The sequence below is a fragment of the Tyto alba genome, unplaced genomic scaffold, assembly GCF_018691265.1.
Source record: "Tyto alba isolate M040663 unplaced genomic scaffold, T.alba_DEE_v4.0 Super-Scaffold_17, whole genome shotgun sequence".
Classification (NCBI taxonomy): Eukaryota; Metazoa; Chordata; class Aves; order Strigiformes; family Tytonidae; genus Tyto; species Tyto alba.
Genome location: NW_024881279.1, coordinates 9290635 through 9316457, shown reverse-complemented (window position 1 = coordinate 9316457; position 25823 = coordinate 9290635). Strand labels below are relative to the sequence as shown.

Here is a 25823-nt window from a genome sequence, read left to right as displayed (position 1 = left end):
GGATCCAACACCAGTGGTACAATAACCTCCAGCACACAGCAAAACCCATTAGCTACAGGACTGCAGACCCCACTGTGTTGTAACAATCCACAACTTCACTCCTGGGGTGATTCTTTCCCCAGAACACATCCGACTTTCAAAAACAGGGATGGTTTTCCTGGCTTTCAGGTGGGAAAGATAAGGAGCGGAGTAACTCAAGACAGTTGTGTAGCCCTTTGGAAATACAAGATTTCTACTGTTGCTCAACTGTCACCTCTCCCTAGTACTCCCTGTTGGCCTGTTCTGACAACTAAATAGTTCTTCTACTAAATACACAACATGCAGAACAAGCCAAGCCTCTATTCTCTTTGTAGCTGCGCATTGATAGAAACGGCTGCCTAACTGCTTTCTTTGATCAGGCCAATATAATGGTAGAGGAGTTCTGGTCTTTGAAACATATCAAGCAGGATCTTTAAACACTTGCCACCTTACCCACAGCAAACTGGTACTGGAGCACATGGGTAAGGCAACTGTAAAAAAACAAACCCCAGAGGGTTTGCCCACTGCAGATTTCAGAGCACAAACTTGCCTCTCCCCAGGCAGCTGCTGGAGGCTCCACTGGTGGGTAAAACTTTGGCAAGTCCCACGCGACCTCGTTCATGAACCACTTGAAGCTTTTGCAGTTGAGGTTGTTGCGAAGTTCCTTCTGAGCTGCAACGTCCCCTGCAGAAAGATGCCGGTACTCTGGTCTACGCTGGTATATGTACTCTGCATATTCATCCATCCACACCTCAGCCACCCGCTTCAAGTTCTGTGTGGGTAACAGCCACGTGTGAAAATGAGAGGGAAAAACACCTGAGAACGCTCTGCACAAAATACTGACATTAGCAGTCAGAACAGCTCTCATGTTCTTGCTCAGAAAGGATTTTCATTCACATCCACTCTTTCTCTCCAGTTTCAGGACAAAGATTATTTTTATTATTCTCTAGTTTCAAGGGACTTTTAGAAAGATATTTTTGGTTGAGGTCAAAACAGAATCATGGCACTTGGCCATTTTATCTAGTTCCTTGTGGCTAAGAAAAACAACATTAATCAAAAGTTGGTCTTTTTTTTTGTTTTGTTATGTTTTTTTTTTTTTTTTTTTTTTTTCCCATGTAAAGAAGCTAGTCAGAAAATGATGCTGGTAAATACCACCGGACTTTCAAAGGTCCCTGACAAAAAGCTGCTTTCTTAAATCCTTCTTACTGCATCTTTTATATCCATCTAGGAATGGGATTTGCAGTACTTTCTTCTGGAAAGCTTCAGTTCTCAATATTCTTTCTTACTGCTATTTTCCCATTTTTTGGGGGTAAAAAGCTGTTTAAGAGAAACTCTGAGATACTGCAGGAATACTAACTTTCAGGTGATGAGCCTTCAGAATAGAAACAAAGGGCTTACTTCATGGTAGCAGTACATTTCACGTATCACTGAAAAGCTTAATCCACTGTGCAATTCCAAGACAGCAAGGAACACCACCCTCTCGAGATCCCCCCCTTACTGCTTGTCACAATACTCTCAAGAGACTGTTGGACCTTGGACTGTTCTCTGGCAACATCAGGTACACGCTTGGTGCCGCACAGTGACGTGCCATGTGCAGGCATGACTTCAGTGACCCAGCAGCGCTGCCCACCTTGCATGAAGCTGGTCATTCCAGCAGTGGTCATTTACTACCAAAAAAATCTGGACATTAAGAATGAGCAGTGCACTGACCTTGCCCCAAATGCAGCCTACACACAAGAGCAGGCGTTCATCTCAAGGTGACTGTATGATCTTAGGTGCCAAGAAACAGCCTTTCCTATACCTGCCCGTCATCTCCTTACAGCACTGTGGGAGTATGCAAGAGCCAAATACTGAATCAAAAGAAATATAGCTCCTTCCTGAAGAGAGGCACAGACAGGAGAGTACTCTATCGCTCTGACAGGTCATTGCTGGGCTGAGTAATAAATCCAAATCTATAACTAGGGTGATGCTATTAAACTGGGAAACATTTTAACATTGTGCAAGCCATAAGACTGCAGAACACCAGGGTACCTTTCCGTGGTTTTCAGTTTTGCAGCCTTCCTGCTCCTATGATTTTTTCCTCCCACCAGAGGGCAATGCAATCCCTTCTCAATTTGGAAATTAACTGGAGATACCTAGAATGCACGAGAGGCAAAAGCTCTTTCTTCTTTGGGCTACACTAGATTAAGAAATAAGATGATAGAACATTCCACTGTGGAAAACTACAGCTTGATCATTCGGTGGCCTGTGATGCTTGAAGTTGAGAGGTCTTTCAGTCACCAAAACACAATCACCACACTGAAGCCTGCTGCTCTTGGAGAGCACAGATATGAAATGTATGAAGTATTACACAAATAAAGCCATATCTTGTTTTTATTTGCGATTCCACAGCCAGCGCCTGATCATAAAGTTTCTTCCCAACAATGGCTGATGTCTGGAGCATGGCAGCTGTCTGCATAGGAGCCTGCAGCTCCCCTAAGTTCTCTTCCCTTTGTACTACACATCCACCGCTGTAAAACTGCTCCATTTGACCACTATACAAGTACAATTTATGGACTACAAAGCCTATGTTTGCCTCCCATTGTGGGGTGAGGAGACAACAGCATGGTCACACTGCAGTCAGACATCTGTCATGGGAAATGCCATCACCACTTACTCTTGCCAGACTGACTCCTGTTGGAACCTTGTATGGAACATATTTTCTGTAGATATGACCAACTCTAGAGCAAGGGATGTCCTCCATGCGACCTCCACACATCCATACCTGTGAAACAGCAGAGATACAGATTCACTCATGCTTATATAGAGAAAAATGAAGGAAAAAAAAAAGAGACTTTCAAGTAAAGAACAAGCTTAACCCAGATTTTTTACATTAAAGTACACTTTCTCCCAAATATCTTTCCCTCCTTGCCTTGGTCTCAAATCCTGTAACTACCCACTTACAGCCATACAGCAAGCCTTGATTTAGCACAAGTGCTATCAAGCCCAATGGCTAAACAGTTCAGTTTTGCATTCTTTGGAAAAAAGAACCAAAAAACCACCTAAGCACCCAGAGAACAGCACATAGCACACTGTAAATTGATATATGTTATTACAGCAGTAGTAACCACAGTAGTTAAACTGGACTGCCATATAAAACCTGGGTGTAGGTTGTGTAATGTTGCTGTAAAAGGAAGACCATCTCTGTAGTACAGGTCATGTGTTATGCAAAGCACTCCAGGGAATCCATGAGCTTGTTCAAGTGCCAGAAACCAGAAGAAACTGCTGCTTTTTCCTGTGGTTATCACTGCTATCACATGGTTTCATTGCTGATATGCAGTCATTGCTTTCGCAGCCTTACAATTAAGTAGAAATCCCTGCCTGGTGAAAACATTAGCTTTAAAAGAGCTCTCAAAGTCACCAGAACACACTGCTAGTTGAAGACAACTACTTTGATGCTTGGTGAAAATCTATATTAGGCCCAGAAGTTTCTTTTCCCATCTGGGAAGATTTCACTCTGTCCCAACACTCTGAAACAACTTTCTTTTATTCCTTATTTATAGCATGAATGTAGTAATTTTGTCCAAGTGAAACCAAAGGAGATGTTTTCTGAACCAGCCAATCTACTTCATTAGGTTTAAGAAATAAATTCATATGTGCTTGCCAGAGATTCCTAATCAATACTTAAAGAAAAAGTATGCTTCAGTATGCAAAACAAATTACTTTCTGAATTCTTGAAGCACGACGCTGTCTTGCCCTTCATTCTGTCCTCAGATTTATGTTAATGCCCCGAAGGCAGCAGTATTTAAGAAGGTCCACTGGTGCTGCAGGCTGATGCAGTGTTCTTGATCTCTCCATTCACTGTGGCTAATTTGAGCCACCGCAGTTCACTGTACAATGAGCTTAGTCAACAGCTTCACACATAGCAGGCAATTCCATTAATATTCTACAGTGACAATATTAAATACTTAGCTCGGAAGAGAAATATTTGGCCAAGGCTGCTGCATAATTATTAGCTCTGACACTAAAGTCCTCTGGAGTTTCAGCTCTGTCTACTGGCCCTAATAATTACAGTCATTTGCTGACTGCGTATAACTTAATGGAGGTTGGTTGCTCTCAGTTAGAGGAATATTTTTCACAGGCAACTTCTAAAGTTCAAGGTACTTAATTACATGTCGTTATGGTGAGAGAGATAAGAAGCAAGTTGATAAATGCATTATAAACACCAGGACACACTCCTTCTACAGAATTTCATTCCTTTTGTCCCTGCTGTGTCTTGAGAGGCTGGTACAGAAGAGATGAAGATGAAAAAAGAAACTAGCACCCAGCTCCTGTGAAGTTTCTAGTGGAATTAGAAATTCTTTTTATTCTGTAGCTCCTGTGCTTTTTGCTGCAGAAGGCCACAGTGTGATTCCTCTGCTGGGAAATTAACAGGTAGACTAAGAAAACAAGAATTTGTGGATGTTTCATGTTTCTATGACAGAAATGGTTTGTGCAAGGCTGTAAGAGCTGCAACACATCTAGAGAGTATGAAAAACAGCAAGAACAGCTGAAGAAGCCTAGAGTGCAGTTGCACAGACACGCACACTCCTCAGTAATCCATATTCTTACCCTGTGCACTGCACCCTGCATCACGGAAGCCCTATCGGTTCACAAGCAGCTGCATTTCAGTGCAACACAAGCCTGAATAAAACCACCAACTTGTTATCCTTGCTGCCTGCCCACAGGATGCCTTACCTGCCCCTAATCTCTGAGGAAAGGCTTTCAGTCAGGCTACTGTAAATACACATCTGCTCTGAAAACATGACTTCCCTGAGTAACATGAGAAACAGACTCCTGCAGTCAATATGCAGCTAGAGAAGAGCACTGCCTTTGCACTGCAGAGCTTGTGAAGCACTAACACAGGCAGCACTTATCTACTGAGCAGTGCATTGGAGAGGCAGGGGGTATGGGAAGCCAGACAGAACTGATGATATGTTGGGCCAAGAGCTCCAAGCTGGTACAAGACTCCAGGCACAGAAGGCAACATTACACAAACACATGTAATGATATGATAAGAAAAGCTACTTAACTGAGTTACTGAACAAGTAAAATCTAAGATCAGTTTTATGTGCTCTTTTCCTAATCATGCTTTAAAATATTTACTCCCAAATGATGCTGCAATTACCAGGGCTGCATGAAGGCAATGGAAAGCTTCCTAGTTCCTGCTAGCAGAGCTCAGTGACCCTTTCAAGGTACTTTGCCAACTCAGTGCCTTTTTAACATTATCTCATGCTGCAAGTGACAGCATGGCACTTGCAGTACAAATCTAATTTTAAAAGCATGCTTTCCATTCATTCATTGCTGCTTTGATTTATTTTATTAGTGAGCTTCTTTGTGTGGTGACAGAACTCATTACAACCTCCATAAAGACAATTACCAGTCCTTATCTATAAAACTGGAAGAAGGGGGAGAGGGAAGGAGCGTGACATGCATTGGTAAAACACAGCTAACAAAAGCATTAGAAAGCTAGAGCTAAAGGTCAGGGGAATCACATCCAAGGGTCTGTCAAGGAATAACTGGAAGTGAAGCAAACGCAGAAGAGCCGTGTGCTAGCTGAGAGAACACTTCCACTCAGAGATATTTGGTTATTTTTAAGCAAGGGTACAGTTCACAGGTATGACACACCAGAACTTACACTGCTAAAAATACAGCGCTGTCAAACAGGTGAAACAGTGCTGTTCTGTGGGGCAGCACTTGGTGCCTTCACGGTAACACTGACTGTCACTTACTGTGGTCTCCTTAGGCCAGGGGAGCCAGTTTCTTCTTCTTCTTGTTTTACAGAAGGGTGAGATGGTGCCTCATCTCCCTGGCTGACATGACAGTAAACATCAGAGCCTGAACTTGACGCACTTAATTTCAATCAGCCATTTACTAGAACGCCGTGAGAACAAGAATTAAAGCTGGTCAGACAGACAGTGCTTTATACAATGATCTAATCAGATCTCATTAGGAGAGAACAGGAAATTTCTCTTCTTTCTCAGGCACAATTTTACCAATCTACATTTTCAGCTAGGAATCTAGCAGATGACAGATTTGGTAGAATTAAGAGAAAACCTGGCTGCACTGAGGTCAGTGGGCATACTGCAACAGACTCCTGTAAGACCACAATCTCACCCTAATAATAAAACCATATACAAGGGAAGTAACATAACAACACCAGTGATATTACTTCCATCTTCTCAGTGGCCTGGAGAGCTGTAACTCCATATTCATAAAACGACTCAAGAGCCTTTGACTCAGCTAGTGTGCTCTGAAAGCACAAGGTAATATGCCAATTATTCTCTACATGGGAATGTTATGTTGATCCAATTCCCTTTCTGCTATTTCAGAACAGTGTCACGTAAGACAGCTGAACCTCTCCTCTCAAACACACAATACAATACCACAGTTGGTGTGTGAACACAAATTATCTGGGTATACAAGGTTTATGGTTTCCAAAGACTGAACCATGATGAACCAATGCTTCCCAAGAGAGGGAAAACACACAAAGGAAATAGTCAAGCCTTGAAACGAAAGCTGCTTCTGCAAGCTACAACAGAAATAAAGACCATGAGATGGACCAACGGAAAAAAGCTGGCTGGTTGTCTGAGCACACACAGAAGGGTGGGAAGACAAGGACATGGTGGATAAGTCAAGGGGGTTCTCTATATAACAAGGTAGGCGAGAGAATGAAAGCAAGGGCAACCAATAATTCAGGCAAATCGTAATCCTCTGCATTGTAAGCATCAGCTGCTGTTGCAGCTGGGACTTACTGCTCTATAAAAGATTAAGGTAGCTCAAAAGGCACGGGGATCTGTGTGTTTGCCCAACACCTCTCCTCACACAACATACACCAGCATGGCCCTTCCTTACCGTCTGGAGCATTTTAGAATAATGATAGCACTTTCCAATAATCACATTTCAGAGAGTGGAGGGGTCCACTTCCCTGCTGCTGCTTGGTGGGAGGCTACTCTAGGACCTGAACCAAGCACATAGGGTGAACAGAGGCCAAAAATTCAAGTCAGTGGTCTGAAACTGATCTCTGCATCATCAGATAGGAAGGGAGAAAGAAGCCACCCTGTACCACAGTCGAGAGCCTTAGAATTGAGCAGCATGTGCTGGCTTAAAAAAAAAAAACAAAAAAACAAAAAAACAAACAACCAAACCCACAAAAAAAGCAGCAGAATGCCCGGCCTGTTTCAGTGTGGGCAAACGTGAGCTGCTGGAAAGTGGTGTGAGTGTGTTCCTGGAATAAGCAGCAGAGGCTCACAATCAGCACTGACTTCAGTGATAGAATTAGAAGTGCTGTCAGAAGTGATCCCTTGGCAGCTGCACCCTAACTATGCACCTGCCAGGAGGCCAGTGGCAAAATGTGAATCCGAAATGTGCTGCTGACTTGGGACAAAGGAGATGCATGAATTAGATACAAGAACAGAAGCTATGGAGCACTTAGATTTGTTGGAAAACACGCAGCATGTTTTATGCTATGGAAATCAGGAGAAGCAGTCCATGCTGATGCTTTGGGAAAAGGATCTGCAAAATGCAATGATCTATGATCGCCAAAATAAGCACAGTGGATATTTCCTATTGCTGAAGTGAGGAGTGAAGACCAAAAATACTGTCCATCTCTTGCTTCCCCCTTAATTGTTCTTTTCAGGGCAACTCTCAATGGGGCTTGTTTGTACCAAGCCCTTTGAATATTATGAAGGCTTTAAAATCTCTAAATTACATGACAAGTATTTCTAAAACTGAAATGATCTATCACCTGGCAAGGGACATTCCGGATTCCCATTCTTTGCTCTTGAAGTACAATGTACAATTATAAGATTGAGAACCACACCACTCAAGTTCTGAGGTACAAAGTACATCTATATTTATGCCTACACAAGTCAGAGACATCACGTTTTCCTTTCCTTTTCCCCATACCCAAAAAACCAGAGACTATATATTTATGGAAAAGAGGTGTGAAGCAGTTTAGTGAAGATTACGTAAGCCAAACAGAATAGAAGCCACAAAAATACTGGAAAAGAGGCAACATGATCACAAATAAAACCGAGTGTAGATAATTGCTGCACAAAGTAGCATTTGCAGAAAGAAACAGCTTAAATACTTCATATATACTGTTCTGAATTAAATATATTAATCTCAAAGAAAATTAAGTGGTTACGTAGGCAGCAGAATGTAGGTATTTGTTGAGTATGCAGGAGCATTCAGAAAATCAGAGCTATTAAGTTGTGCTTAGAAGGAAAGATAAGATTGTCACTTTGGGTAAAGTATTCCATTTTGTTCACATCATTACAGAAATATACAAAAGACCAGGAAAAACTGTAAGAGAGGAGAGGTATGGAAGTGACTCCCCAAAAGCAAAAAGTAAAAACCTCAGTGAAGACCACTGAACAGAGAAACTACAACTGTAAAGTTAGGGGCTGAAGAAAGGAAAGGTAACAAGTACCACACAGAAATAGCTGTGCTTGCATGTTTACCCTTTCTCCAAAATACAAGAATGTACTCAAAGGTCAGCATCTGGTAATCCACTGAGATGAAGGAGAATGGTTCTTACACCACGCAGATTGGCAGAGTGGTTTGCCTGGAGCATTCTGCAAGCAGGGCTCGTGAAAAAACAAGGCTCATTTGAACAAGTATAATGCCTGCAGCTAAGATTCAAGACTGCAATCTTCCTGTTGCATTTGATGATGACTTGAAACAGGAAGACCCCTGACCTGTAGAAGTACTGGGTTATAGGCACTGAGCTATTCTGGATATATACAGATCAAAAGAAGAAAGAAGCATGTGTTTTCTGCTTGAATATAGAATGGATAGATTCACTACTTCATTTCTAATCTAGAAATTTCTGTTTTAAGAGGTTGAGAAGACCCAGAAAACTACAAACCAGCAGTTAGGGGTAGAAAATTTGTTTCTAATTTAAAGTTCACCTAAATTTTTTTGTCCCTTCAGCATGCCATGTTTTAGTGATGTCTGATGTACACATTTCATAGAAGGAGCAAGGCTTCTATTAATGTTTGAGCTATCATCTGGCTAAATGTTTTCTGAGGTGCTAAACACCGATGGTTTCTCTGTTGGCTTGCCTTCAGCCTGAAATTTTCTTCTCTGAAGGAAGCAGAGCCAGTTGATGACAGAAAAACATATGATCTCAAAACAGAAAGGCAAGAGGCTCCTAAATAAACTTGTTTATTTCCAGTCTCTCAGCAACAGAGCTCTGGATTTTAAAATAAAGGCAAAAAAGCCCTGTAAAGCACAGTCCATACATGGCCAAAATAGAATATGCTTAAGGAAAAAAAACCCACAAACCTACTCCTGTTGAGGCTTGAGAAGGCCAGATCTGATGCAATGGATCAAAGACCAGCAGTACAAAAGGGTACCTGCACCCACAACTCCCAGGCACAGGAACGGATTTTTTGTTAAAGTCAGGCTGTAAATTTGGCACGCTTAGAATCTGAATTCCCATTAGATAATAAATAATGTGAAAGCAGATACCCCACGTCTAAACCCAGAGCTTTAAATTATTTGTCAGTGCCCCCTTAACTACAAAATCTCTGTCTGCTTCTAAAGGTAAAAACGTAGCTCTAAGCACGCCAGGAAATGTCATAGCTTCATAAATTCTATGAACAAACCTTCCATTCTTGCTATTCCAGCAGAATTATTAAATCTATCAGCTACAGATGAATGTATCAATTTATCTTAATTTCTGAAAATACACTGAGCTTCTTTCAGATAAAACTTAATTTTTCTGTTGCACAATGAAAGAAAAAAGGGGGTCTTTGCAGAGATTAATTAAAGCAAATTTATCCCTCCATAAATTACCATCTCTGGACTGAAATAAAACACAGTGTGTTTCAGAGAGGATAAGCAAACAGATGAATGAAGTAGTCTTATTTCCTGCAAATCAAGCACTGTGACTGTCTGCTGTGGCATTAGAGACAAAGGGTTTGCCCAGCCACTGTCATCACTCTTGGAAACTAGCATTTTCCAAAAGGGCCAAGGAAAAGAGGCTGAATACCACCACTGCCCCTCCTGCAGAGAATGATATTGTTACACAATTTCATTACATACAACACAAAGAATAGACGGTTCTAATCGTAATGACATCTCCAAATATGGTGCCCCCTGCCCCTCCCTTCCTGCTACCATTACAGAGGAAAAGGGACCTCCAATGTAACTTTATTACTTGTTTTTTTTGTGAGCAAACAACAGAAGGAAATACATCGTTTTCAAGACAATGTATTTTCTTCCATTGTTTGCTATATGGTATTACATGGTGTGTACATATGGTAATATGACTTGCTGAATACAGTTTGATATGCCTTTGAATTGCATAGAGGCACTGAGAATTAGGAATCTGGTTTGCAGGAGATCAACCATGACTCGTTTGTCAGTGGAGACATGAGGAATTTTTGCCGCTGAAGCTAAACCATGTACTGTATTAGCATCACTACCATCTTCTAGCCCTGTGCTGAGGTCAACTAGATTAGTTCAGGGCATCCAGACACCTATAAGATTATATATTCAACCTATGAAAGAGAAACCACACTGTGGCCCAAGCAGAGTTTAATGTAGAAATATTTACTCTGTTCACTCCAGCCTATGGAAAGGATTCCCAGTGCCGAAGTGAAGACTGGCCACCTGCCTTCAGTGGTCCGAGACATTCCAGTGGGTTTCCTAGATGGATTTCAGAGTGCCATATTCCAAGGTTAACACAAGTACCAGTGGTCTTTGTGGGTCACAGTGACTCGTTACTATTATTATGTATTTTTGGTCAGCTGGATAACTTATTTTAAAGCCCTCAACTGAAGAGCTTGGTCAAACAGTAACAGAATTGTCCCCAAGCCAAGCAGATAATGATCTGAAGTCATTGCCAGCCACAGTGTTATTATTCCAATTGTTGAGGATTTCTTACAGGGTAATTAATAGTCTCAGTTCCTTGCAGCCAGGAGTCATATGGATTGACTACAGACAGTAAGTTACTCTCATCTCTGGGAACTCAAGCTCAGGACTGAGGTTTTCAATCCTGAATCCTCCTTACTTCAAGAAGGAGAGTAGTTCATCATCTTGCCAGGAAGAGTACTAAGCAGCCTAACAGTCAGAGAGAGCTCCACACAAGCTGACTTACCCTTGCTTGGAAGAGCGCATGCATCTGAAGCTGTGACCACAGAACGGGGGACACCCCAGCTAATCATGCTCCAAAACTGACCCTCACAAATGACTGGTCACATCATCGCTGTTTCTTCTGTGTACTATCTTACTACTCCCAGCTCTTTCACCTTTATTCACACGCAAAAGCAAGGACAAGATAGATCATTCATATTCTGCGCCTCAGAACAATTCTTACTTTTCAAAACAAAAGTAGTTTCCAGAGAACATAGCTCACCTTAAAGGATATTTCATACTGCTCTCCTCCCCATATCTCCAGACCTGCATCATACCCTCCCAGCTCCCAGAACCACTTTCTATCGACTGCAAACAGTCCTCCAGCCATTACAGGAGACCTTAAGGAAAAACCAGACTCCATATTACAAACACATTCAAAGATACAGATCTCTAGCTAAACATTTAAAAAACAAAGTAAGATTTGACAAATATTATTTTCATCACCCAGTGTTCCCAGTGCCTTTGCAGTCCTGTTGGAGCATCAAACAGTTGTTTTCACATTATCTACTAATTTCCCACTTGCAAATGAGGAGGACCAGACTAGGCTCCCTTCAGAACCAGTCAATGCCTCTCCTCCAAACAGGCAGAAGAGTTCACCACTAAGTGACAGGACATAACCTCTCCCAGGGGTACCCATATGCTGCACATGTGGTGCTCTGTCTCAGCAGTATGATCAAGTCCTTGAGCTTGACCTCAAAAAGTGTTCTGCTGAGGTTTCTTTTGAACACTGCAGAAGTAAAAAGGACAGAAGAACTGTCTCAATGTTGGCAAGCACAGCAACAGCAGAACATAACTTGATCACAGATTTACTTCTGCAATGCACTGCAATCATCAGAATTGCTGTAATTATTCTGCTAGGTTTTCTTCTTCCCCCACCTGGGAATGACATATAAGCTGCCATTGGTTTGTTGTTTTTGGCAGAGCATTAGGGATACTAAGTTATGTTTGAAAGATCTCAGTAATAAATGACCACATTAAATGTTACACATTACAGTTTTAAATGAAATGTTAACTTCTGTGGGAATTAAGGTGGCAAAAAATAGCAACAAAAAGGAGAGTGTTCACAGCTACTACACAATACATTTCCTTTAAACCAACAAAGCAAACAGCTGCCAAAAAGCAAGTAGCTTAACACCACTTCTGACTTTTACTACACTGAGGTGTAAACCAATCCTGTAACAGGGTGTTATTTTGTTAGCCAGCTCTTAGCACACTGCATTTCAGTAACTTACTCAAAGGGATCACTGGGATCAATTTTCTGTAACTCAGGAGGAATAGGGATCCTCTTGTAATACATCTCCCAGTCAAATGCACCTCGCATTGCGTCTCCAGCCTGAGTCTCATATCCAAAGTGGTCATGATCAATAACATCAATCATAGGGCAAACGATAGTCTTGCGGTTTCGGGCAATGCGATCTGAAGATTGGAGAAACATGTTAGAAAACCTGCACCAGTTCATTCCTTTCACTATGAAATTACAAGAGCAGCATCAAAAGATGAAGTTGTCCAAGAACAACATAACTTTCTTCCTATTTGTTTTCTTTTTTTCTGGATGCTCCAATTTATATTAATTTATTTGATATTCCTGAAATAACTGAGATATTCAAGCTAGAACTACTGAGATAAAAACACCACGCATACATGCTACAGTGACCATTACCCAGAAGCAGAATAGAAAGACACAGCCACACTACCACAGATACCTAAACCACCAGGCTAAAACCAGACAATCTTGTATTTAGTGAACAGTCCTCATTTTAACAAGCGACCTGGATGTGAACCCCTTCCACACTGATTCAAAGCCAGGGCAATAACCCATTGTACCACCTAGCTTTAATTACTATGCCAGAATCTGGCAGGAAGCAATTTAGACTAATGGCATAACTACTCTCAGCAGGCTCAAGAAATGCAAGTGTACCTCCTCCCCTCAACCTTTTCTTCCAACCAAATAATACAAGACAGGATTAATTCCTGCATAAACATCTGGAACTTCTTAAATACTTTATTACTGAGACGGTCTCTTGTTGGAAGTTAACTTTCAGAGCAGAGGCGACAAACAGCTTCCAATGCACATCTAACAGAAATCCTTTCTATGCTTTAAAATTAAAGTATACTCTACACGTTCTCATTTAAATGGCATTTGAGGCAATTCCATCCTCTCTCCCCGGGGCTCATGAAGCTGCAAATGTTTTACACTATTACCAGATACAAATTGTAGTGAAAGCAAAGTATTACCATCCAACAATTCTGCTGAAAAATCTGAGTAGTTTTTCGTAAATCTCCACTTGACTACAGTTGCCACAGTTTACTTGACAAAGTTGCACCTCAGAGAGAGCTTTGACAGGTCACTTGCAACAGGGTTTTAAAGGAGTTTGGTACTGGCCAGAGGCACACGGGTACTAGAGAAAGAAGGCACTGTCCTTTCAATTAATCACCCTTGAAAAGAACTGACATTGTAAAACTGACACCTCCTTAAAGATGAAGCACTGCCTGGGAAAGGACTGAACACATTCTACAAATACATACCAGCAGCTGCCATTCACAAGAAGTATTTTCTACCGGCTTGCAGACTATGAAGTTCAATACAGATATATAGGAGAAAAAACCCCTAAAAGCTACCTAAAAACAGAATGTAAAGATCTTTCCAGTATCATAAAGCCATTCCTCTCTGCAAGTTGCTGAACGACCATGCAATAGTTTACTCTTCTAGGAAGCTGTAAATTATTTAAGATTTCATTTAGTAGGAAACAGAAGAATATAATCCCTGTTCTTTAATTAAGCAAAGCATATGATAGAGTTATTGTACAGTGCAGGACTCCAGAACAGAAGAAAATTCTTGTATTACAGGCTACAAGTTGCCAACAATTGAACTGAGTCTGTGGTTGGGTTTGTTTGGGGTTTTGTTGTTGTTTTGTTATGTTTAGGTTTTGCTTTTTTTTTTTTTTTTTTGTTGTTGTTGTTGTTGTTGTTTGTTTTCCCTTTTAAAACATGTCACCTTTCTTTTGTCCACTTACATCATGAGGGGAAAGCAGCAGGTGGAAATAAGTTCAACACCAACACCTGCTGCCAGCTCTTTAGCAGTTCAGTTGTCAGCCACGTACAGCACCACATGCTTACCCAACAGAGGCGGCAGCCAGTTCACGTTGGCCTCACAATGGGAATCCAAGAAGGTGATGACATCCCCTATCGCCACAGAGGCCCCCAGCATTCGAGTTCTTATCAGCCCTTCTCTCTTTTTGGTTCTGAGGATTCTTACATTTGGGAACTGGGCCATATAATCTTCCAGGCGTTTCTTCAGGTGTTCTGTATGGAAATGAGAAATTTAAACACTATAACGACTCATTTCTTAAAAACACGGTTCTTTCTTTACCAGAAGGAGAGGTCTTTGGAAGTATGTCCTAAACATTTAACAAATAACAGGAAAAAGGAAGTAAGAATAATTTATTTTAAAACTGGGGTTTAAACATAACTGCTTAACCAAGACTCCTGAAGATGTTCCAAAACCTTAGAAGCAATAACAAAAAAAAAAAAAAAAAAAGAAAAGAAGAACTAATAGAAGATGGAGGAATGCAGGATAAGAAAGGAAAAGAGGAAAAGAAATAAAAAGCCAGCTGGCAGACCTTTGGGAGAACTTTATCTGAGTAGGGATTCTTGGACACTTTTGTGGAAAACCAGTGTACCTTAGAAGAGACACAGGACAATTCACTTTTAAAAATAAACTGCACTCAGTGCATTTAAGTTGCGTTTGGTTTCTTCAAAACACACAACATGACCATCCACTCATCCATAAATAATAAACAGCAAAAAGCCTAGTCAGACATCTCTCCAAACAAGCAAGGCAGGCATAGCTGCTGTATATATTCGGATGGCTATGTTAAATGTCTATCAGAGGAGATACTTGCATTTAAATATGGAAATATTTATGCTACTGAATATGGACTGGATCCACATCTGAATTAGCCCAGACACTTTTAGTCACCATGATTAACAAGAATTCAAACAGGAGAGCTGCAGAAAAAAATTACTGAGTGATCAAAACAATGGACAGCTTGTTTAGATGTGGAAATAAATAGCTCAGTCTACACAAAGAGTGAGGGGCACACAGCTGTCTTTACATCAGAGTGAAGCACCAAAGGAAAACCTAAAAATAGGCTAAGAGCTGACGCTGGCCTAATCACTAACGGGTTGATCTTTAGGCATCTGAAGTTTTAACTTACTTGACAGCAAATCCCATTCACAGTGTGCCAGGGACTGTTCATTAATGCAGCACACTATCCACTGCCATCAGCAACGGATCAAGGAAACAAGCCTCACTAGGCAAAAGCTAGTTTGTCAGATCTAAGCAATTAACTAATCTTAAAATCTCACACAGTAAAACTTGAATAGAGGCAATCATTCAAATACAAATAACCTTACAGGTTTATTTGCCCTGACTATAGGGAACAGATCCACTCCATTCTGTATAGCAGAGTCTTCCTTGGCTTCCAAAGCAGGCATGAAAGGCAGGGGCTGAAAAAGCAGACAATGTGAAAGTGCCCCCGAACAGGGCACCAGGGAAGCTGGATACTGGAATAGCTCTCTAAAAAGAGCAGAGAGGCAAATAAACTTAACTAAGTTATGAGCTCTCTCCCATGGTGCTGACCCAGCAATTGTGCTTCAGAGTTTTAGCCACTGGAGGAGAAAAATGGCCAAAATCCATGACTAACACACAGTCTGCACCTTCTCTTTGAAGCAGCCATCACCTGCCTTCCTTCAAAGACCACCCAAATCAACTTCTTTGCTTTTGAGGTACTCCTAGCAAGCTCTTTGCGCTTTTCCAATTTTTTTTTTTTTAGCATTCCCCAGGATTTTTTTCTCACAAATGCATTTTAGTGTTTTCCCTGATGAGTCTAATTGTCCCAGAATATCTACATAGGTTTTCCTGCTCAGTAGAGCCCTTAGTACCTCCTTCTGTCTAGCAAGCTTTTTCCTCATCCTTTTCAAGTCTCTTCTGAAGCAACCAGAAATTTTGCCAAGTACAGATTTTACAAATAACGGCCTTCCATAGAGATTAGATATATTATTAGTACAGCTTGCTTCCTCCTGAAGCAGTGGGTAGACTTAAATAGCCAAAACAAAACAACAAAAAAAAAGGACACCACCACTGCTCAACATCACAGCTCATCCCTTGCCATTGTTAGTTTATCACACAAGCTTAGTTCAACAGAAAAGAGAACAAACAATTCTCACTTCAACCATAAAATCAGCTAAACCCAAGCCAGGAGATACACCTTAGTTAATCTACTCAAGACAAGATAAACATAAGAGTGGCTGCCAGTGCTCATTATAACAAAGGAAGTAACCATCACACACAAGCTCTGGGTCCAATTCTCCTAACAGTAGCCATAGATACTGTAACACTTGCAAGTTCAGACCCCACAGTGTATTTATGTTATCTAATTCACACCTACAAATCACTGGAAGGTCTTAAAAAAATCCGAAGCTCCAAAACAATGGGAAAAAGAATATATAGAGACTTTCTGCAACTTTTTATTTTGATAGAAACAAGAAAATGAAGTTCTGAAAGATCCCAGAGGTTTGTCTTCCACCTGTGTGCCAGTCATTTTATGTTTTAGCATCATCTACCTTTCTGAACTGTCCTGTTTTTTTGTGCAGTTTCATCTGTGGTGATACCTGAAGGCAGTCTAATGAATTCCTCCAGGAGTATGAGCATGGCACAGCTGAGCTTGCTACAAAGAAAACACTAGCATGGTTTGGGATCTGATCTCATGCAGGAAGACACACACCATCAAGTGAACAAAGAGTCACTACACTCAGCCATATTTGTGATGATGATGGCTGCTCTGCTACAGACTAACTGAAGACAGGCTGATTTATAACTATCCATGAACAAGCAGTTAAGAACTGAGAGACTTCCCCATTTTCATAGTGTAACAGGAGAAAAGAAGGCATAGGAGCCACCGAGTTTTCTCAGGCAAGTACTCTGCAAAGAGACAGCAGGAACTCTAATCCCCTGACTTCCCATTCCACTCCCAAATGCAGGGTTTGGTTTTTCAGCAATTCTTTACTACATTTCTATAGTAAAAAAATTACCAGAGCATTTCACGCTTGCAGCAAGTATCCTGTTCTATGCTGTACTGGTAAGAAATATCTCACACATCAGGAACCTTCTTATGTCTCTGATGGCTGGAAGCAGCAAGGAAAAGCTACAGGTACTCCATCAGCACTCATGTCTTCTCACTGGTATGGGGGGGACACGTACCAAGTGCTGTCCTTGCAGTCAGGAGGAGTGATGCTCAGATAAGCTGCTCCCAATTGCTGCAGAAAAATTCATGCTTAATCATTGCATTTTGTAAGGTTAAGATTTATATATCATGAACTGCAAGTAAGCAGACTTTACCTACTTTCCCTTACTAAAGAGTCACAGATTTTCAAGCAACCTCACAAGCAAAGTACAAAACACAGTACTTTTCAAAGACAAGGTTTTCTTATTTCCTTATCCCTGTACTATTCCTGCTGCCCAGTCTGACCTCTATATGTCCAGATGGAAAATAGTTATTTCATTCTATTACACATATTGTTACAATTAAGTCAATTTTTGCTTTTTAAAGTAAACCTCCAAAAAACAAACAAGTGGCATTAACTGCTACAAAATTTTACGAGGCTTTAAAAAATATATTATGGAATCTTGTCACACTGAGTAATTTTATTACAAGGGCAATTTTCTTTAATGAAAGTTGTTAGGTGAACTGGATGGATTCCAATGTCTGCGCCTACGCTGGGCAAAGTAATACAGCCCAAACATATAAATGAGAGTAAGATTATCTGCAGATTAAAAACTAGGCTGGTAGCTTGCTAACAGACTTTGCAATAAACTTGATATACAGTGTATACATTAATAGTACCAGTCAAGAACTACTATTTTCTTTATTTTGAGCTGTAAATAAAACTGTGTGAAGATAGTGGAGAAGCTTCAACAGCAGCCTGCTTAACGTAAGCAGTCCCAAAGCTTTCTAGAATAAGACTTTATTTTTCATAGCTCAAATTCCTGTGGCAGTCTTACTGTACTTCTTCCTTCTGGTCTCACCATTCAAGCAGAGATGCCCTCAGATGCCATTAGTCTGGTGACCCCTTGTAACATGGAAGGACTTTCCAAGATAGGAATTTCTTATGTCCAGTTGAGTTTTAATTTCAGCCACTGCATGCCTGCCAATTGAACAAGCACCTAAGAAACGTTACCACGTCAAAAATAAATCTGTGCAGAAGCTGGAAGAGGACACAAGAGCCCAAGGATTATTTTTTTTTTTTTTTTCACATCTTCGAGGCAAAAGCATAAGAAACAAGGCAACATAGACATGGATCTACAGGACAGGAACAGCAATGCAGTTGCAGTGCCCATGGGACTCAACTATTAAGTCAAAGCAGAAGTTAACTCAATACATTCCCTCACAGCAAACCACACAGCCTGTCTGCACTCAGCAGTGTCTGGATCCTCCCTGTCTTTCACATCTCACTGGCTCAGCCACATTTTCACAGAGGCTTGTACAAAATCATCAGTAGGTTTGTAGCCTGTTTTGAATGGATTTGGCTCCAACCAAAGTAATTTTTCTATAAAAATCAGTGGAAGAGACCCAGCAATTCTCAAGTTTCTAACATCTTGCCTGCACGCTTTAAGTTCAACAGCTATTTGTCTCAAGAGCTGCTCTGAAGCACAAAGGAACCTCATTCCCTTGAGCTCACACAGCTCAGGTTTGCAGACAGCAGCAGGCCACTGTAGTCACAGCTCACAGATGAAGCCTGACCTGTTTTACGCCCTTTTCCCTCCCCACAGTTACACACCAAGATCTGAAGCACCTGCTTAGAAGTAATTGCACATGGGGTGGTTACCTTCCCCACAGACACCTACAAATAACCGACTGCTATGTGCAACTAGTGCATACCTCCCTCACTAGGCAAACATGCTAGGCTGCTTCCCAGTAGGTTGGCAGAGTTAGAGAAATAGTTGCATCAGGCCTGTTGAGTTCTTGAGACTTTGTTTTGTTTTTAAGCAGGAGATGCTGCTTGAAGACATGGAGCTTATGACTCAGGTCATTCTCTCCTGAGACACAAAGATGAGTGCTGCTTGGAGGAAATCATTGGGGTCTCTTAGAACAGACTCATGGTCTGGTGGTACTTTGGGACTCTCCAGAGCTCAGACGATCTAGACTACTTCCACCTCTGGCTGCAGTGAATCTTGGGCAGCTGCAACTGGAAGGTACTCAACACACATTTGCTTTCTGTATTTCAAAAGATTCAAGTTGAATGTTTTGAATAATGTGGCCGTTGCTCAGGGTTTTGAGCTGTCCAAGTCATTAATTGATCCCAGGGCCGAAAAGACAGCAGATTTTTTTGGTCCCATCCCATGAAACCTTTATTTTTACAGATGTTGAACTCAAAGGAGCTGTAAGCAAACCCTTTACTTTCACTCAGGCAAACTGTCCTCTGCAGAGGAGGATGGGATAAGGCTTTTAGGACTCAAAACAGTTTGTTTGGCAATAACACAGCTGGCATAATATTCTATATATGTCCCTGTAACATCTCTGCAGTATTTGGCAGGGAAGGGAGTACCCACATTTGTCACAGAAAAAAATGTAACTCATTTTAAATACTGGTCAAGACTTGAAACTATGACACAGATTTATATCCAGAGAAAGAATTATGAGGGAAACATTTCCTGGATCATGTTACTTTAGAACCTATTAGCTTTGGTTTCCAAATTTTACACTGTGCAGTTCATCTGCAACTCTGGTGCCCTTCCTTGCATGAGTACCATCAAGCCAAACCAGGATGAGCGGCACTGCAGAAATCAGAAGCATTCTCAGACACCTTCCCACATTACTCAGATGTCACTGGTGAAACCAAAGTTCCCTCTGCCCTACAGTACCCTGCCTCCTGCTGAGGTGATTTACTTCAGTTTACACTCAGAAGGTTGAAGATATTATGAAGACAGGAGAGCTATTGCACTCTGGAAATTCAGGGAGCTTTCCCCTTCTTGCTGAAGGGAACATGGCACAGGAGAGGACTGGAGGACCTGTAGAATTCCCTTTTAAGCAGACAGGACTGGTTTCCCTTCCCTGCAGGTTATTCTGGCTACTTTCCAACCACCAAAACCTGAAGTGCATCTGTTGATCTGGCATTTGTTTACAGGTTATCCTAGACACCCATCCCCTACCCTCCCACATACAGATGTGCTTGTTTAACATTACAAATGAATCCATTCATCTTTACTTAGATACTTGGCTCTAATGTGCTGTTTAACAATTTAGGAATGAATTATACTTCTTCCTGAATCCATCACAACGTGCAAGCCAGGCATCACTGAAATAGAAAGCTCTACATCATTGAAATTAACTTCTCTCCCTGTTTTGGTGCAGATGAGTAATCCTTTTAAATAGCAAAATGTGCTGTTATCCAAACAGGCAGCACTTACACTAGTTTTAATTTTCTTTCAGTGTTTTCACACTCTGATCACTGAAGTTGGTTGGGAGGATAATAAACAGATTTAATAAACTGTACTATGAACACCAGTCCCAATAATAGCAAACTGATTAAGCTGATCACAGCTTCCCAAGCTGAATCTTCTTACAAAGAAGAAAAGGCCTGGGAAGGGAGAAAATTAATATCTGTTGCTTCACTGATTACAGTTCTGTGGTAGACTCTTAAAGGTAAGGGGACCCAGTTTCCACTGCCCATTCTGCATCAGTGTTGGGTCTCAGCACCGGGGGGCAAAAAGGGTTTCTGTGCATGTGACAACAGCTGAAAGTGTACAACCCCACTTCCTAATATAACAATCACTGTTTATACTGTAACAAAGATTAAAAGTTAGGTTTCTGGAAATCTTATTGACTTGGTTCTATTTCTGAATGGTTTTAAAACCAAGCTTCCATTTTAGATACAATAAAGAGCACAAAAGTGGAAGCGTGGGGCCTAGGAAATAAGCCAGGCTGCAAGTTGCTGAGGCAAAGAGCATCTGTGTGAGCCTGTGCTGTATGCCTTGATAAACTCAAGTGCATAAACTTCTGCCGTCTCACCTGCATCATCAATTACTTCCTGAATTTGCAAAGGGAACTTTCTCATAGCTTCCTTTACCCTACAGCAGACATCCAAACCCTGCTCAGTTATGACTTCAGGACATACAAGTACTGAACAAAGGGACAAAGGTATAATCTTAAAATGAGAAAATTCACATTTAGTGGCATTAGCATATAAATACACCCAGGCCCTAGGGAAAGTTTAGTAAGCTGCATTTCCAAGCAGGGAAATACACAGGGAACAATCATCTCAGATGCAGCATTACCTCTTAATCTCTCAGGAAAGTTTCATTTGTAAAGGAAGTCTATTTCAACTGGTTCCTCCTGAGGGAATCCAGAAAAATCCATTTACCCTTCCTTTATGCTGTAAGGTTTAAGCACTTTTTGTTCATTAGGAGCAGTGAAGCCAACCTGTGGCGTATGCATCCGCCCAAGTCCTGCACACTGACTCTGTGGTCAACCCACAGTATCAGTTTTCCTTCCTGTGACATAACCTGCTTTTCCACAGCGGAAACAGTTACTCTCATTAGTTTACTCTTCTCCCTTCCCATTTCATTACATATGTATCAAGATTAAAGAACCTATTTAGGTCTTTTCCTCTTTTGTTGGCTACATTTGATCTAAAGAGGTAATTTTGTGACCCTCGGTTATCTCCTTGTTGATTGCTTTCAACATCAGAGAGACTGCTTTGCTGACGTTCCAACTAGACAGATGCAGTTTTTGGCCTATGTAGCCTTTGTAGCCACTGAAACAGGAGTGAACTCCTTGCAGCACACTTAATATTCAGCTGAAGTTTGATGTAGCCATGGTGACTAGCAGGAAGAGCATTACTGTCCCAAATAGTGCCTTCAAGCTGGCAAATCTCTGCCCTCATCTTAAGGCCAAATACCTGGTTTTGACTATCTAGTTATTTATCCAGGGGAATGTTTGCACTCCTGCTCTATGCTAACACTCTTCTACTAAATTGATAAAAACTGTATGGGCAGGTGAAACCACTGAAAAACGTTAAGACAAGCCACCATACCAATGGCACCACCACCTCCAGCAGTCCAAGGCTAATATATGCCCCACATATTAGTTCAGGATCTTGAGAATTTATACTCTGCCTGACGTACTAGGGTTAAAAATTGTGAGAGACCAGGTTAGTCTTTAATTGCCTTTAATGTACATCACTGACTGCTTTCTGAGCACTGCAGAGACAAGTAGGGGTGCAAAAGTGTTTCAGAAGTTTGCTCACAGGACAGAACAAACCCAATTGAACTCGACTCCTCTGCAGCCTGCAGGCTTAAGGACAATGGGTGCACAGAGACTGAGTCAGAACAAGTTGTTGTGCTAGAGGGGTTAGCTGCATCTACTGGTGAGCATGTAAGCATACATTCACTGTTGATAGTGATGTACTGGATGGTATATTGTGACATGAACCGAAATGCTACAACCAACAGCAAGACAGCTTGCCATCATTTAGAGAGATGCAGGCAGACGAAGTGTTAAGGCATTTCATGCTGAAACATTTTGGAACATATCAAAGATGTGGGATTAAAGCCTTAAAAGTCATTCGGTCCTCAGAGATTCAGCTTTGCCTTTATCAGCAGTATTCATGTACAAAGAACTTCTTGGCCTGAAAGTATTTGCTCTGTACAAACCAACAAAAAAGGAAAGATTCCAGAAAGAGCACGAGAATTAACAGAAAATTCTACTCCTGACTTGTGTCTTGTTAGATAATATGCCATTAGGTCTGAGAGGTAACACACGTGAAAGTTGCTTTGATGTGATAGGAACGCACCCCTCTGAGATCAAAGCTTTTGGACTCCAAGTGTCTAAGTGAGGAAGAACAACTATGAAGCCTGAAGTCAATAGCACAGATCTAGAAAATTTTTAGTTTGGGGTTGTACCCAGATGGAATATTGGAAAACTAACTGATAATCCTTCATTCCTACAATAATGCTCATACGTTAATAACCATGAATGACAAAGCAAAAACATGTTTGTCTTGTAGTCTGTATGTCAGGGAACAGAAAACGAAGTATTTGGCAAATGAAAAAACTGTCAATACAGCTGCAGGAAAAGTACAAGACACTTTTGACTTGTAGTAACAAACTCTGCATGTCAGGAGTATATTTTACAAACTCAGTTTACTCTTCTAGGCCTCTTCACCATCCATTCGCAATGCTCTTGTTTACTTTATTGGCAAGAAATGCAGCTATCACAGTAAGTCAGTGACATGTGCCAGAAAGGGCAATAAATCTATTAAATCCTGAAGCACAAATCCAGGACTGTTCACAGCTGTACTGATACCAAAACTAAACCATCTCATCGACAATATTCTTCTCAACTGATACATTCATTTTAGCTGAATGACAGAGGGGAGAGGGTAGTACAGATAGCTGAAGGTACTCTGCTTTTAAATCTCGAGCCTTGGCTTCCACCTTTCAGCATGGTAAACTACTGTGCTCCACTGGGGACATCAGTGCATGCTTAGCTTATGGGTAACAGGCAACAATGGTCCTCAGGACATTTATGAATATATGCTATAGTGAGAGAATGAGTGTGGCATTTCGTTACTAAGAAAATATCACAGCAATTAAAACTATCTAGAAAAGGAATGTAGTTTAGATTATCCACTTTTATTTTTAAATTGCAGCAGCATTACCTTCCAATTTTCTCAAAGTGAAAAAGTTTACACCTTTATCAAAGTCCCTATGTAGGAACAGCTGCTTTGTCAAAACCACCCAAAATGCATGCTTAAATAGCAGAAACTATGATTACCAATAATAGGCATCATATATGAGCACTGGCAGAGGGTGTTTGAATCACATTTCTAATTAACTTCTATAGAGAAGCAGCTGTAAAACATTAAAATGCTGATTTGCACTGCAGCTGGCAGGTATCTAGATTTTTGACTTCTAGCAGATGAAAATATGTACTTCAAGGTGAATAGAATAAAATTAAAGCTGCTTTACTGCAAAATTCTACTAATAGAAGGTACATGCATGGGGTTTCTTAGTAGCAAGCAATGCAGTTAGATTTATTTAATGAGCTGTAATGGAAACTCTGCTCCTCCATTATTTACTTATTTTAAACTTTTGTTTGCCGGACATCCTTCACTACACAATAATTAGCTGAGAAAGAGGTCATGGTAAACTGGACCTTTTAAAGCCACCTCATCTCCTTTCTAGAAGAATTCTTCAGCCATAGCAACTGATCTTAAAGTAATAAATACAAGATGATGAAAAGTAAACTGGTTAGTTAATTTAGGCTGTCACAAAAAAAGTTGAAGTAAACAACTGCAGTGTGCCCTCAGGTCACTTAAAACACTAGAAAATATATTTTTAATGCTCTCTAGCCATTGCCTAATGAACAATGCAGGGTTTACCCTTTATGAAGGGTATACACAAGTACAGAAACAGTGTTTAAAGACACATTAAAAAGGAATACTGAAAAAGGGGAAACATAAAATTGAATCCCATCCACATTTCACTGAATCCAAAGCAAGCCCTGCCACTAACAGTTGTCTAAAGTATCCCACACCCACAAGACACGGCCAGAAATGGAGAATAACAAATTACTCTCTTTTCAGAAACCAAAATTGGACATCTGCATCAGGTTTTATTGTTCCACTCCATTTGGTGCTCACTACCAACCACAGTCTTGGTGAGTTCACAAATGCACTCCTCCACCAGTGTAAACACTCTGCTGTGCTCCCTGTGAGTCACACTGGAGGTCAGGTAACAAACGTCACATCTAGACTGCGGGTCACAACCACTTCAATGACTCTGAAGCCCATTCCCCTTTGTAATATTTGTGTCACTACCAGAATCAGTGACATTCACCAAAGCCAAGTCATGTTCTACATGGAAAAATGCCATCAATATAGGCTTCTAGCAGAAGCATTTTAATAGCGAAATTCATAGAACTTGCCTGAGGACTGCTCACTGTGACTTCATGCACCTGGTAGCATTAAACCACCAGACAAATGACCAGGCCCACAAACTGAGCATCATCAAGAGCCTCAGATTTAATGAGGTAAAGCTATCAAAATGAGTATGTTTCATGACAGAGAATTTAATTCTAATGAAAGTAAAGTGAACATTTGTTTTCTCAGCCTTCCATGTCTCTCCACCTAGAAGAATCAACCTTCTCCCACTTACACAAGGGGTGATCTTGCTGACAGCTACTTCAAAGCTGTTATTTATGAGTCTAAACAGACCTGAGATGGTCTGCAATAAATTCTAACTGCAAGGAAAAAACGTCTTTATTCTGTGACTTAATTCACAAAAAACAATCTTTTCATCAGTTGTTTGAGACAACAGTTACCACAATTTGTATGAGAGACCTTGAAAGCAACATTTAAGAAAAGGTTATGGAAAAGCATAGTTGCCTAACAAAAGCTTGGCTTTTTATTTTTTTTTAATACGTTAAGTTAAAAAGCTTTAAAAGAATCATATTCAAAATTCAGTAAGACTGTCAACCACTTTGTCCTAAGCAGTCACTCCATATTCAGAGATGTACTAACCAGATGCACTTTAGCACATTTAAGAGAGAAAAAAAATTACTTCTACAATGCATGTG

At 40.8% G+C, this 25823-nt stretch overlaps 1 protein-coding gene across 1 annotated transcript in view; it reads right to left on the bottom strand.

Moving 5' to 3' along the window:
• The window catches only part of GALNT10 (polypeptide N-acetylgalactosaminyltransferase 10), an 89982-nt gene that overhangs the window by 9348 nt on the left and 54811 nt on the right, over positions 1–25823 (bottom strand). The window contains exons 5-9 of the mRNA XM_033006209.2: positions 14302–14487; positions 12417–12600; positions 11405–11522; positions 2675–2782; positions 569–790 (exon numbers count right to left, since the gene is read on the bottom strand). Coding sequence (XP_032862100.2) covers positions 569–790; positions 2675–2782; positions 11405–11522; positions 12417–12600; positions 14302–14487 — 818 coding nt within the window. The remainder of the gene's footprint in view (positions 1–568; positions 791–2674; positions 2783–11404; positions 11523–12416; positions 12601–14301; positions 14488–25823) is intronic.